The 14945-nt window shown below is 39.0% G+C and overlaps 1 protein-coding gene across 1 annotated transcript in view; it reads left to right on the top strand.

Annotated features, from left to right (window-relative positions):
* Positions 1-14945, top strand: part of ACP3 (acid phosphatase 3) — a 51093-nt gene that overhangs the window by 9031 nt on the left and 27117 nt on the right. Inside the window, 5 exon segments of the mRNA XM_033212671.1 lie at positions 662-757; positions 4078-4164; positions 4621-4773; positions 9157-9255; positions 14220-14312. Coding sequence (XP_033068562.1) covers positions 662-757; positions 4078-4164; positions 4621-4773; positions 9157-9255; positions 14220-14312 — 528 coding nt within the window.

Here is a 14945-nt window from a genome sequence, read left to right as displayed (position 1 = left end):
AGTCAGGAGTTTGAGACCAGCCTGGCCAACACGGTGAAACTCTGTCTCTACTAAAAATACAAAAATTAGCTGGGCATGGTGGCATGCGCCTGTAGTCCCAGCTACTCAGGCGGCTGAGGTGGGAGAACTGCTTGAACCTGGGATTCGTCACTGCACTCCAGCCTGGGCGACAGAGCAAGACTCAGTCTCAAAAAAAAAAAAAAAATTATACCACTATTACTGTAATCATTAAGGGAAGAATACTTCTCATCAGAGTTTGTCTGCAGTAAAATACTCTTGTAAGCTTTGTGTTCCTTTCTGTCCTATCTTATGTACAAACTGATTTCCACTGTGTGTCACCTGCCTTCTAATGGCTGATCATCTTGATTCTTACATTACCTGAAACACAGTGAAAGAGTGAGCTTAGAATGGTGATTCTTAACTAGAGATTTACCCAGGGAGATTTTTAAAATCCTGATGTCCTGGCCACATCCCAGACTAATTAAATAAAAATCACTAAGGTTGAAAGCCAGTCCTCAGAATCTTTTAAAACTCATTAGGTGATTACAATGGGAAGCCAAAGTTGAAAACCAATGATTTGGGAGAAAAAAAATCTATTATAATAAGCAGAAGCAAAACACCCAAGTGACGTTTATAACATCACTCTCACATCTATTTTCAGGTGTTTCGGCATGGAGACCGAAGTCCCATTGACACCTTTCCCACTGACCCCATAAAGGAATCCTCATGGCCACAAGGATTTGGCCAACTCACCCAGGTTGGTTGGACTTTTAGCTAAAGATTTTTGATGAGGCCGAGTGTGGTGGCTCACACTTGTAATCCCAGCACTTTGGGAGGCCGAGGCAGGCGGATCACCTGAGATCAGGAGTTCGAGACCAGCCTGGCCAACATGGTGAATCCCTCTCTCCACCAAAAATACAAAAATTAGCCAGGCATGGTGGTGGGCACCTGTAATCCCAGCTACTCAGAAGGCTGAGGCAGGAGAACCGCTTGAACCTGGGAGGCGGAGGTTGCAGTGAGCCGAGATTGCACCATTGCACTCCAGCCTGGGCAATAAGAGTAAACTCCATCTCAAAAAAAAAAAAAAAAAAAATTCTTGATGAGTCTCAAGGGGAAACGTATATAGAATTGTCTGTTTTGATATTTTTTACCCTTCTGGCTTTATTTAAATGTAAGAGATGTACAGGAACAAAGACTATATGAGCTTAGAAATGCTGAAGAGAGAAAAGTGGTAATTATAATCCAGGCTTTGAATTTCTTAGGCTTCCCATGAGAAAGTGAAAAATAGTCTTGTAATCAATAAGCTGAATCAACGGCATTGGGAAACATGATTTCCCAAAGTGCTGATATCAGAATGTGATTTCTTGTCAGCTGGATATATTGGGATTTGACCTTCCTTATAACTGGTCAGTTAAACACAGGGAGCCCTACTTTCTGAAGAACATCTAAGGAGAAGGTGAACTGGGGAGCAAAGCCATCTTTAGTCACTGTTCCAAAGCCCTTTTCCCTTTGCTCGTAAGATTGGATGACTCTTCTGTTTGGAGCTACAAGGCCAGGTGAACTGCTTCTGTCCTAACCTGTTTAAATATATTAATTAAGAAAATGTCACAGAATCTTTAGAGTCGAATGTCTCCAAAACTAATGGGTCTTAATCCTGCCACAACATTGGGATTATCTGGAGAGGTTTAAAAAACATATTGATGTCTGCCTGGGAGGTTCTTATTTAATTGGTCTAGTATATGTCCTGGGCATTGGGATTTTTAGAAACTCCTTGGTGGTCAGTTCACTCTAATGTGTAGCCAAGGCTGAGAATTACTCCCCTGACTATATTTCATACAGGAGAAAACTCAGACAGGCTATTTGAGACCAGCATCTTCTGTCTCCCAGGTCAGAGCTCTTCTCACCATAGCCTACATATCTTCTGTCCCTTTGAATGGAAGAGGGGCTACAAAAATTCAGATTTGCTTCTTAATACCTATGGCTCTGTAGAGACTCCTGTTATGTTGCTATGTTTTCCCATTAAGACCAAAAGATTCTTCTAGGCTGCAGGATTTGAGTTCTTCCTCTGAAGAACCTTGATTACCCATCAGATTCTATTAGGGGAGTATTTCTCAAGCTTCCATTGCAAATGAATCACTTGAAATCTTGTCAAAACGCAGATTCTAATTCAGCAGGTCTGATGTGGGACCTGCGATTTTGCATGTGTAACGTACTCCCAAGGACAATGGCACAGGTACATGGACCACGTTGGAAGTGACAAGGTGCTAGGACTCAGATTCCTACCGTTGTCTAGGTACCTTTTTTTTTTGAGATGGAGTCTCACTCTGCCCCCGCAGGATGGAGTGCAGTGGCTCAATCTCAGCTCATTGCAGGCTCTGCCTCCCGGATTCAAGCAATTCTTATGCCTCAGCCTCCCAAGTAGCTGAAACTACAGGAGAGCACCACCACGCCTGGCTAATTTTTTGTATTTTTAGTAAAGATGGCATTTCGCCATGTTGCCCAGGCTGGTCTCTAACTCCTGAGCTCAGGCAATTCACCCACCTTGGCCTCCCAAAGTGCTAGAATTTCAGGCGTGAGCCATCACACCCAGCCTTGTCTAGGTACTTTTATTCTGCATAATCATAAGATAATGACTGTCTAGATCAGTGTCTAGGTACTTTTAATAGGCTTTGTCTAGGTACTTTTAATCTGCATAATCATAAGATGATGCCTGTCTAGATTAGTGGTTTTTAAAGTGTGGTCCCTGGACCAGCAGCATCACCATCATGTGGGAACTTCTCAGTAATGTAAATTCTCTGGCTTCACCCCACACCCAGTGAACCATAAACTTTGGAATTAAAGCCCAGAAATCTGTGTTTTATTGAGTCCTCCAGGTGATTCTGTGTGTGCTAAGGTGTGAAAATCACTTCTTTATACAGATGAGTATTTAAAAAGTCAGCTGTAAGAACACAATTAGACCTAAAGTCCCTGCTTCTCCACTGCTCAGGTCATGGTGAGTATGGTATATTATTGGTATAATAATATATACCAATATATTATATATATTGGTATAGTATGGTGTATTATTCCTTTCCCACCTAATTCCCATCCTAGATGGGTGGTGGTGGTCAAGCAAATGACAAGTGACAAGCAAATGACAAGTGGGACCAAGCAGCAGCCACAGTGACAACCTCCTCTCTGGCTCCCAAAGCTCTAGTAAGGCTCTGGATTAAAGACAAACTCGAATGCTGCATTCCCAAAGCATGGTGCTCTACTATCTGCATCTGAATCACTTGGGATACTTGTAAAAATGCAGATGTCAGGGCCCCCCTAAGGACCTAATGAACAAGAATATCTGATAGAGATGCTGAGGAATATGCGTTTCAACATGCACTGCTGGGTAATTTTGTTTCTGATGCACAGTAATGGTTGTGGACCACTGAGCTAATGCAGTGCATCTCATAATCATGGATTACTGTCCATCAGAAGCTTGTTACAAAAGATTCTTGAGCTCCACCCCCAAAGGTTCTGGTTCAGTCGGTCAAGGGTGGGGCCCAAGAATTTGATTTCTATAATGCTCTCAAGTGAAGCCAATACAGACCACACTTAGAGTAACAAGTTCTAATTTTGTTATAAACCAGGAATTAATAAACTGGGCAGATAGTAAACCATTGCACACAGAGGCTGAAAGAGACTTTCAGATTCATCAAGTCTAATCTCATCAGATGGTTGAACTTCTTCCACGAAATCCCCACCAAGTGGGTCTCTTTGAATGCTCTACCAACAAGGATCCCACTACACCAGAGATGAACTTACTTAAATCAGATCAATCACCCAACTATCAACTAAGCACTTACTGTGTGCAAGTTCTCTATGTTAAGTGCTAATGAAGATAAGTGAGTTTTCTCAGGGAGTCAGGGAACTGTAAAGATTACAGCTCTTTTGTTTTCATTTAAATATGTGTCATTATTGTGGAACTATTAAACCATATCATTGTTCATTCTACACATAAAATGAAAAAAAATCAACAAATGTTCATGATAGTGTGATTCACAGAACTTACTTCCATTAATTTTTGCTTTTATTTTTTTCCCATAGCTGGGCATGGAGCAGCATTATGAACTTGGAGAGTATATAAGAAAGAGATACAGAACATTCTTGAATGAGTCCTATAAACATGAACAGGCAAGTTGGGGAGCCAAGAGTGGGAACTTTGATCTTTGAAAGAATTAAAATAATTCTGCATATATAAAAGTGCTTTGCCTGTTTCCCAAGGGACTTACACAAGTCAGAGATCTTGTTTACAAACATATTCCTCTTTATGCAACTTTTTGTTCCTAGAAATTTTGGAATGTGAGTAATTTCAAGATTTTATGAACCTGAATAAATACTTTGGCTTGACAAGTAGCCACTGCTTAATTGAACTCATTTGTCAATTCAACTATTGACAAACAACGTTGCTTTGTACCATGATCATAATATTGCTCATTCCTTAACAAGTATTAAGATTCTGATGTTAGCACAATGCCTGTAATATTTCACTGTACGTGTCCTGTCCTTTCTCTAATACCTTGGCAGCTCTGCAGAAGAAAACCTCATGTTCCCTTTACGTTCGCTTCTGCTTTGATTTTCCTACTCTAGGTTTATATTCGAAGCACAGACGTTGACCGTACTTTGATGAGTGCTATGACAAACCTGGCAGCCCTGTTTCCCCCAGAGGGTGTCAGCATCTGGAATCCTAACCTACTCTGGCAGCCCATCCCAGTGCACACAGTTCCTATTTCTGAAGATCAGGTCAGTATACTGGGAAAACCAGGAGATTTCAAATGGACCTAGAATGAGGAAGGCAGGCTACTCAGTAGTTGTGGATTTGGAAGTCTGGATACTCCTTGAACTGTACAGTTTTAATTCTTTCTTAAATAAAGATACAAAGGACAATTTAGGACATGGAAAACCCCAGCTAAGAGAGAGTAGGAACCAAATTTATCTTTGGATCTGTATGATCCACATTGTTTTGACACTCTTACAACTCTTGGCAATTTGCCGCCTCATCGTCACACACACACACACACACACACACAGAGAGAGAGAGAGAGAGAGAGAGAGAGAGAGAGAGAGAGAGAGATGAGTCTCCCAGTGTTCTGCCTTTAATTCCCAGGCTTTTGGTGCCCCACACAGGTTTCTCCTCTCTCCAGATTATCCAGAGATCTCTATGCTGCCAAACACTCCTCCGCTCATGAAAACCCACATTCCTAGGTAGAGAAAAAAGAAAGATTTGAGTACATAATTATTGCCCGACATTTTATATGCGTCATCATGTTACCTTTCATAACAACTCTGAATGGATAATATTCTTGTTCTCCTTTTATAGTAAGGGAAATAAGTGCTTGGAGAGGTTAAATAACAAACAAATTGGTCCAAAGCCACACTGCTGGCAAGCATCACTCTGGGATGAAAACTAGGCCTATTTCATTCCAGAGCAATTTTCTTCCCTATAAAATCGTGATTCTTAGACTTAGCTGCATATTAGAATCACGTGGGTTTTTTTTTAAAAAAGTCCTGATGCCCAGGGCATTCTCCATAAGAAATCGGAATGTCTGAGGGTGGACCCAGGTATCAGTTTTTAAAAAATAATCTCCCTCGATGATTCCAGTGGGGAGCCAAGTTTGAGAACCAGTACTATAAACCAAGCTGCCTGAATGGGGCTGTTTTGAGAGAAACTCTCAAACGTATTTACACAGGGTGGGACCGACCAAGCACTCTTTAACCTTTTCAGAGGAATTGGTATTTTTTAAGTAGTAACAGATAAATCTAACTAATCTTCCAGGTGTGGAACTTAAGGCTATATGCAGGAAATAGTTTTGGACAAAGAATCCCTTCCTAATTTCCCTGCAGTCCCATCATAGGCATGACCATCTCAACTCTTTATGGCTGAAGCTTAGCCTGACTGCTGGACCCAGACTTTTGCCCAGTGACCTCTGGGTTAGGTTACTATCCTCTTTGCCCTGCCAGCACCCCTAGAAATTTGACTTAACTGCTGCATCTAGGGACTTAAGGATTTTTCCCAAATGCTGTGTAGAAACTCACTGGAGGTAAATCTACTCCAACCATTTCTTTGCTGTTTCCTGAAAAGACAGGATGATTTATTTATATCTCTTCCCTTCACAGAATCAGGAGGGAAGTATTATGATTACCAGTATTCTTAAGCATTTGTGAATATTTTATTCTGAAAAGAAAAAAAAAATCACTTTTAGCAGCCTTTTCTGCAGAGATAAGACTGGAGGCCGGGTGCGGTGGCTCATGTCTGTAATCCCAGCCCTTTGGGAGGCCGAGGTGGACAGATCACCAGTTCAAGATCAGCCTGGCTAACATGGTGAAACCCCGTTTCTACTAAAAATACAAATATTAGCTGGGCGTGGTGGTGCATGCCTGTAATCCCAGCTACTCAGGAGGCTGAGGCAGGAGAATCACTTGAACCTGGGAGGCGAAGGTTGCAGTGAGCCGAGATTGCACCATTGCACTCCAGCTTGGGCAACAAGAGCAAAACTCCATCTCAAAATAAAAAAAAAAATAAAAATAAAAATAAAAAGACTGGATAGCAGCACCAAAATTTAGCAAAATGTAGCTATTTAACCGTTAATCCTGAATGATAGTAATTAAATTACACAGAAAGAGAATGCAGGTGCCAGTAGAAGAGGAGGAAAGAAACAGGAAGAGTGAGGGAGAGAAAGAGGGAAGCAAGGAACATTATCTACCTATGACTTCCATCTATCTGATTCACTAAAGTCAAAACAATTCTGTCATATCAACTAAGAAATCTAATGAAACCAATCAATACTAGCTTATTCCCAGCATTTAGCTGTGCTGAATGCTGTAGAGAAATAGGAGGCCAAGTTTTTCTAATGTATAATTTGTCTGATGAAAGCAAATTAGCATGTGTGAAATGTGTAAAAGACATTGTAAGATGGCGGGCAATAATTTCAAGTACAAGCCGCATATGCTGGGTGAAGTCAGAGAATGAGACATACGTGCAGTTACCACAGGGCAGTCGTTCAGGTCTTTAAAACAAGAGTGAGAACTTGAACCAGAACTCAGAGGAGAGGGAGGAAGGAGAGGAAGGCAGCACAAAAACATGACCACAAGTAAATATGTAGAATCCCAGTTCTTCTCTGCCCAGAGTTCATATTTAGAAAGAGAATGAAAATAAAATTGATTATACTGGACACAGATTAGATAATCCAAATTTAATAGCCAGGAGGAATCTTGAGAAGAAGGGCTGGATTTGAAGTTGGAAAACCTACATCTGAGAGCCAACAACCACTTCAGATATATGACCTTGAGTAACCTCCGTAAATCTCAGTTTCCTTTCTGTAAAATGAGAAAATAGCACCCACCTAACTTCTTCTTAGGGATTTATGAAAGTCAAGTTAGTTAAAAAATGGAAAACACACTGTAAACTGCAAAATTCTGGACAGATGTCTCGGTGATTATTCTGTTTATTTTCAGCCTGACTCAATTTGTGGATGAAAAAAAACTAACATCCAGAAAGTAATTAATTAAAATCAAGGCCTTTTAATGAACAGTCTTGTGCTTTTTCTCTCAACAATTTAATTTCTCCTGTGGAAAAATTTGAAAGCCATGCATGCAAATTTAGACTAAAGCAATGGACATAAAAGAAACCTGTATACATTCTTCGGTATTATGCACATGTGATGAGTGGTACTTTTGGGCACTTGCCTGACAATAGCTTGGAAGGAAAAGACACTGGAGCCCCAGAGAATAACTACTGAAGCAATTTGGGAATTAAGAAATAAGGCCTGAAATGAGATGGTAAAAGATGTTAGAGGAAGAGAAGCAAGGTAAGACAAGGTGACACGCAGAATCAGAAATGATGGACAGGAAGCAACTTTTAAAATAAATGTTTTCTGAGTAGCTACTAATATGCCAAGCCCTGTGCTGGGCATTGACATTGCAGCAGTGAACAAAACAGACATGATCCTGGCTCTCATCAAGTTTATATTTTATAGGAAATAGATGATAAAGAAGTAAATAAAATAATGTTAGATGGCGATGAGTTCCTGGAAAGAAATGAAACAGGTCAATATGATAAAGACTGGCGCAGGATGGCTGGAAGAGGGGTAGAAGTCAGTTGGGGAGTGTTCAAGGCAGGAAATAGTTTTATGCAGAGCTCCTAAGCCAGTGCCTTCCGGGACAGCAAGAAAGCCCACAGCATTGCTGGAGAGGAGTGACAAGGGACAGTTATAGGAAAAGAGGGCGGTGTAGTTCCTAGAGGAATTCATTTTAATATGATAGAGGCTGGGGAAGGATGGCTGGAAGAGGAGTAGAAGTCAGTCGGGGAGTGTTCAAGGCAGGGAACAGTTTTATGCAGCGATCCTAAGCCTGTGCTTTCAGGGACAGCAAGAAGGCCCTTGTAACATGTACAAGTTTAGCCTTATACATGGTAAATTTGGGGGAAAAGAGAAACATCCAAATTAGTTATTTCTATCAAGGGCTAGAAATACAGGACTAGTCACAGATGGAAAGTAAGAGCAACAAAATAAACTTGGGAGCCACAAACCTGTGTGTTATAGTTAAAATTACAAAATGCTGTCAAATTTTAATTAATCTTAGGAAGATCACTTTGTCCTCACGACAGGTTTTTGAAGTATATTTTTCTAAGTATTTAATATGTTCTCTTATTTTAACAGTCTGCAAATTTGCAAAAACTGAAGTCAATGAGTGATTAATTGACTTAAGATTTTTTCCAGAATCAAATTCGTTTCTCCATACGTACATGTGTTGGGGGGTGTGTGTGTGTGTGTGTACAGATGTACACCTAGTGCAAGAAATGAAAGGGATTGGGGAGGAAGCAAGATAACAGTTGTTCACATGGAAGATCGAGAAGTGTAAATATTTACAAACAGCACAGTTATATCACGGCAAGTTTATGAAAGAAAAAAAAGAATTTTCATTTCTGAATACATATCCTACTATTTCAAGACCTATAAATCATTTGATTCTTTCTCCCCAATTTTGGAATTTCCACTTGGCTCAAAACACATTTGAATCTTTTATTAAGGTTGCTTTGGACCTAATGAGGCTTAAAATATTGCTGCAGTATATTTAGCAAAGTTCTTCTGACTCGTAACGGTTTTATGATTTTTCTCTTATCCTCAGTTGCTATACCTGCCTTTCAGGAACTGCCCTCGTTTTCAAGAACTTGGGAGTGAGACTTTGACATCAGAGGAATTCCAGAAGAGGCTGCACCCTTATAAGGTTAAAAGCTAGTTTTGGTTAGTGGTGTACTTGAGTGTGAGGGCCAAGACACAAGATGAAGCTTTGGCTTCTTAAAAAGATAGGACGAATGCGTCTGTCAGTGGCTGGTTATAGCAATGGGTTAGAATATTTAATGAGGGGGTCATCACTCCTGCTTCCCTTCCCTGTACGGGGGTCACAAGCAGATGGACAGGCCAGTCCTTTTGAATCCTTTACTCATGGCCTTAGGAGGAACCAGGTGTGAGTAAATGGCTGGATGAGAATAAATACAAGTCTAAAATTACCTTCCTTATTCAGGCTGAGGGGCTGGGATTATTGTCTTCATATACAAAGGATAGTCCTTTTTTGTTTCTATGTTTCTATTTTGCAAAATACCCATTTTCAGCACAATACAAAAGGTAGATATAATGCTGTGTACTTTTTAAAATAATCTTTTGAATGAGTAATACATTCAAGCTGTCCAAAAATTAGAAAATCTAAAAACGAATACAGTGGAAGTCTTCATGACCCCACAGGTAACCACTAGCATTATTTCCTAGTAGTCTTTTATGTATTAATTTTATGCAGTATTTTATGTAGTCTTTTATGTAATATTTCATGCAGTCTTCCAATTTCCTTATGCATATACAAACATAAAAATATATTCTGATAGTTTCTCCTCTTGTTACATGAAAATGGTATACTATTCACAGGACTGGGCACCTTAGTTTGGTTTTTTTTTCCATTTAACAAAATATATTGGAAATATTTCTATATCTGAATGTAAAGAGTTTCCTCCTTTTCTTTCTTTTCCTTTTTTTAACAAATGTGTAATATTTATTTTTATGCCATAATTTATTTAAGCAGCCCCTAATGATATAGGTCATTTTTCAATCTTGCATTTTTACAAACAGCATGTGTGAATATCTTGTGCATCTAACAAGAATACCTGTGGGATAATATCCTAGAAGTAGACATTCTGGGCTAATTTGAGATATTATTAATTTACCCTCCAAAGAGGTTTTACTACTTTCTACTTCTATCAGCACTGCACGCAAGTGCTCATTTCTCCACAACTTTGCCAGCAGTGTGTGAACCACTCTGGGGATATTTGCCAATCTGGTAAGTGGAAAATAATATCACTAGAAGCATCCATCCCCTCTAAAATTAGGAATAAGACAAGGAAGCTCACTATTATAACTACTGTACAACATCATGCTGTAGTACTTTTTTTTTGTGATGAGTGAGTTTGGGCATCTTCATCTAGTTGAATGCCATGTTTTGGTTTGTTTTTTGGGGTTGTATTTCTTTTTTAACTTTTATTTTAAGTTCGGGGTACAAGTGCAGGTTTGTTACATAGGTAAATGTGTGTCATGGGGGTTTGTTGCTACAGATTATTTCATCACCCAGGTATAAAGCCTAGTACCCATTGGTTATTTTTCCTGACCCTTTCCCTCCTCCCACCCTTCACTCTCCGAGAGGCCCAGTGTGTGTTGTTCCTCTCGTGTGTCCGTGTGTTCTCATCAGTTAAATGCCATTTGTATTTCCTTTTATATCAATATCCCTTGACTATTTTTCTTTTGGATGATTGATTTTCCTTTTACTATAAGTTTTTAGAAGCTTTTTTCTATATATTTTAACATTTCTGTCTGTGATATTTTGTGTGTGAAAAAAACACACTCAACATGCTTTTTCCTGTTTTTCTCGCTTGACAACATCAATCAACACAGACAGAAGACTTCTGTGACCAAATACGGGGGATCTCTCCCCACGAACAGGCCGCCTGTTCTGTAGTGGACACCAGCTCGTTGGCCTCCAATTCAGTCCTGACACCATCTATCTGGAGATAGCATCAGATCCTACAGGTTGAGGGATTGGGCCCCAAAACTGGCCGCCCCCAACCCGCCACCTCAGACGTAGACGAAAGTCCAGACCTCCAAACTTCTGACAGACTGGCTTTAAGTTGGGGTTTCCACGACTTCCTCTTTGGGTCCGATCAGTTTGCAGAGGCAGCTCACAGAACTCAAGGAAACACAGTTACCGGTTATTACAAAGGATATTACAAAAGATATAAGGAAAAGGTCAAGGAGCTTGCCTGCCTTCTTCAGGACCACCACATTCCAGGAACCTCTATGTGTTCAGCTGTCTGAAGGCTCTCTGAACCCTGTCCTTTTGGGCTCTTTATGGAGATTTCATTGCATAGGCATGATTGATTAAGCCATAGGCTATGGCTATCAACTTAAATTTTAACTCCCTCCCCTCCCCAGAGGTTCTGAAGTAGGGCTAAAAGTCCCAATGCTCTAATCCTGGCCTTGGCTTTCAGGTGACCAGCCCCCATCCTAAAGCTGGCCAGGGACTGCCAGCCATCAATCAATCATTAGCATGCAGAAAGACACACTTTGGAGACTCCAAGGATTTTAGGAGTTCTACAGCAGAAAATGGAGATGAAGACCAAATAAAAGGCCAGGCACGGTGGCTCACGCCTGTAATCCCAACACTTTGGGAGGCCAAGGTGGTTGGATCACCTGAGGTCAGGAGTTCGAGACCAGCCTGGCCAACTTAGTGAAACCCCGTCTCTACTAAAAATACAAAAAATTAGCCAGGCGTGGTGGCAGGCACCTGTAATCCCAGCTACTCGGAGGCTGAGGCAAGAGAATCACTTGAACCCAGGAGGTGGAGGTTGCAGTGAGCCGAGATGGTGCCACTGCATTCCAGCCTGGGTAATAAGAGTGAAACTCCATCTCAAAAAAAAAAAAAAAAAATCAAATATATATTTCACAATACCACACATAATGAATGGCATTTTTTTAAAAAAAGTTTGTCTATTAACTGCTTACCGTGTTCTTGCCATGTAGGTTCTGTACTGATATATTCTTACATGGCTTCTGTATTTTGAGTCATGTTTGGAAAAGCTTTCCCCACTCCTAGGTTCTAAAGGAAGTCTGCAATGCTTTCTTCTAATTCCACTCTAGCTTCATTTCTCATTTATATATTGAATTCATTTATAGTTCATACTGGTGAGGAGGTATGAAGTACGTATCCTGTTTAAGTTTTTTCCTGGAAGATTATCTAATTGCCCCATCGTTATTTATTGAATAGTTCATTTTTTTCCTACTTATTTAAGCTATTATATATTAAAATTTCCATATATGTAGGGTCTATTTATGTAATTTTTATTCTGTTTAATTTTTTATTAGCGAAAACTTGGGTTTTAATTATTGAGACTTTATAATATGCTGTAATATCTAATGGGCTAGTCATCCCTCATTGCTTTTTCTGAGTTTCCATGGCTATGTTTTAATTTTCTTTGTGAACTTTAGAGTCAGCTTCTCTAGTTCCAAAAGGATTTTTAAATTTTTAGTATTTTCATTAGGATCATATTAAATTTATTTAACTTACGGAGAATTTGCAACTTTTCACTGTCAAATCTTCCTTTCTAAGAATGTGGTACATGTTTCTACTTGTTTTATCTTAAAGACTATTTTAGGGTTTTCTTCATATGTCTTTACATTTTTTGTTAAGTTTGTTTCAGGTTTATAGTATGTCCAGTTTTCAAAAATATGTACCTCTGATTTCTTCCTTTTGGCTATTTGCACTGGCCACTACTTACAGTATAATGTTATGGGCAGTGTTGGTAGTGGGTATTCTTGTCTTATTTCTGATTTTAGAGGAGTTTTCCTAATAAGCATGCAGGCTTTTGAACTAAAATAGACATATTTTTATCAAATTAAAGAAGTATCCACCTTTCATATTTTCTTGAGTGTATTTTTTAAATCAATATTAGTTGTTTAATCTCCTGAATGATTGTTTTAACATTTTTAAATATAATCAAATTATTTTTCTCCTTGAATTAATTACAATGATTGATTACATTCATAGATTTACCAGTGTTGAACAGACTTTACATTCCTCAAATCAAACCCATTTCCTTTTATGTGACATTGAATTACTTCCTATTATTTTATTTACACCTTTTGCATGGATATCGCATTGAACTAATAGTTTTATTTTGGGGGCAACCTTTGTCAGTATCCGTGTTACACTTAATTCATAAGAAGTTTTTGAAAGTTTTCTTTCATCTTCTATGCTCCAGAACAGTTAAAATAGCATTAGAATAATTTACTCTTGAAAAGCTTGGTAGAATTCCTCTATGATAGTCATCTGGCCCTGGAGCTTTTATGTTTGAGAAAATGGCAGTAGGAGCTCTTTAACAATAATTTCTATGTATTTTATGAAAATCTATTGGGGTTAATATCGGCAAATTTAGTTCCCTAGAAATTTCATCCATCAGACAGACAATATCTTCTAAAAGGCTTCCTAGAAATGGCTGCCAATTTCAGCAATCAAATAGCTGAACATTAGGTCTCATTATTGCGACAATTCAAGAAACATTCAGAACCTAGTGAAAGATTTGCATTCCATCCAAGTTTTATATGTACAGCCAAAGACCAAGTCCTATTTCTGTTGCATTTTCCTGGATGCTTTGGCCTGAAATATGCTTTCCTTTCTCACCTGGGACATACTTACACGTGAGTTATACTTTACCCACTTCTAAAAATAATCTGAGACAGTACACTTCAATCCAATTTCAGCACACACCAGGAACATGTGGCAGTCAGCCAGCATCTATCTACATTTTAAATGTAATAATAAGGAATAATCAATTCGTGTTTGCAAAATTCTTTGGAATGGCATTATTGTAACCAATATTACCGGTGCATTTTTCTGTGAAGAACAGTGGTTCTCAACAGAGGCACATTTGCCTCACAAGGAACATTTGGCAATGTCTGGAGACATTCTGGGTTACACAAGTGGGAGATTAGGAATGCTACTGGCACCTAGTGGGCAGAGGCCAGGATACTCCAAAACATCCTGTAATGCACAGGACAGCTCCCCACAACAAAGAATTGTCCAGCCCAAAATATCAATAGTGCTGAAGCTGAGAAACCTGTGTAGGAATTTTTCTTTCTCTGTTTGTGTTTCAGGATTTTATAGCTACCTTGGGAAAACTTTCAGGATTCCATGGCAAGGACCTTTTTGGAATTTGGAGTAAAATCTACGACCCTTTATATTGTGAGGTAAAAGAAAAAAAAAATCACAGGTTAACTAGCAATCTGATTTTATGATTTATGCTGATTTTGAAATAGATGAATATCTTTCTTTCACTTCTTTATGAATGTATTACTTATACTTCTTTTGACATTGAAACATAATTCACAACTTCCTTAGATTAACTTGAAAATGCTGACTTCTCTTTTCTCTCTATTATTATTTATGTTTTCACCCTTTAGAAAATTACAAGCAAAATAGCTTTTCTTCTGTGAGTTTCCACTTCAGTTTTTTCCCCCTTTGGATTCAGTAGTAGCTTATTTATTTTGCAGCCACTCAAAAATGCTGAGTTCCTGTCCTGGGTCTTAATGAAAAAACAATGTTGTTATAAAGAAAGAGGGGAAAATTACCTGATTTCCAAATGTAGAAATAAACAAGCAAAATATAAGCCAGGCTATTTATCTTTGCTTATCAGGAAAGAACTTCTTTCTTGCTTTGCGATGCATTTGAAATATCCTTTGTGGCCAGATAAATTATGGTTGTTTTTCAAGGTTACATGGTGTTTCTCACTCACCATGCTCCACCTTCTGGTACTCTCTATTCCTGTTTTCCCAACTAGTTCACTAAATATGGGGCAAGATTCTGACCACCCACCTAATTCA

Source organism: Trachypithecus francoisi, unplaced genomic scaffold (genome assembly GCF_009764315.1).
Source record: "Trachypithecus francoisi isolate TF-2019V2 unplaced genomic scaffold, Tfra_2.0 Lachesis_group0, whole genome shotgun sequence".
Taxonomy (NCBI): Eukaryota; Metazoa; Chordata; class Mammalia; order Primates; family Cercopithecidae; genus Trachypithecus; species Trachypithecus francoisi.
Note: the sequence above shows the minus strand (reverse complement) of the source record. Positions and strands in the feature narration are given on the sequence as shown.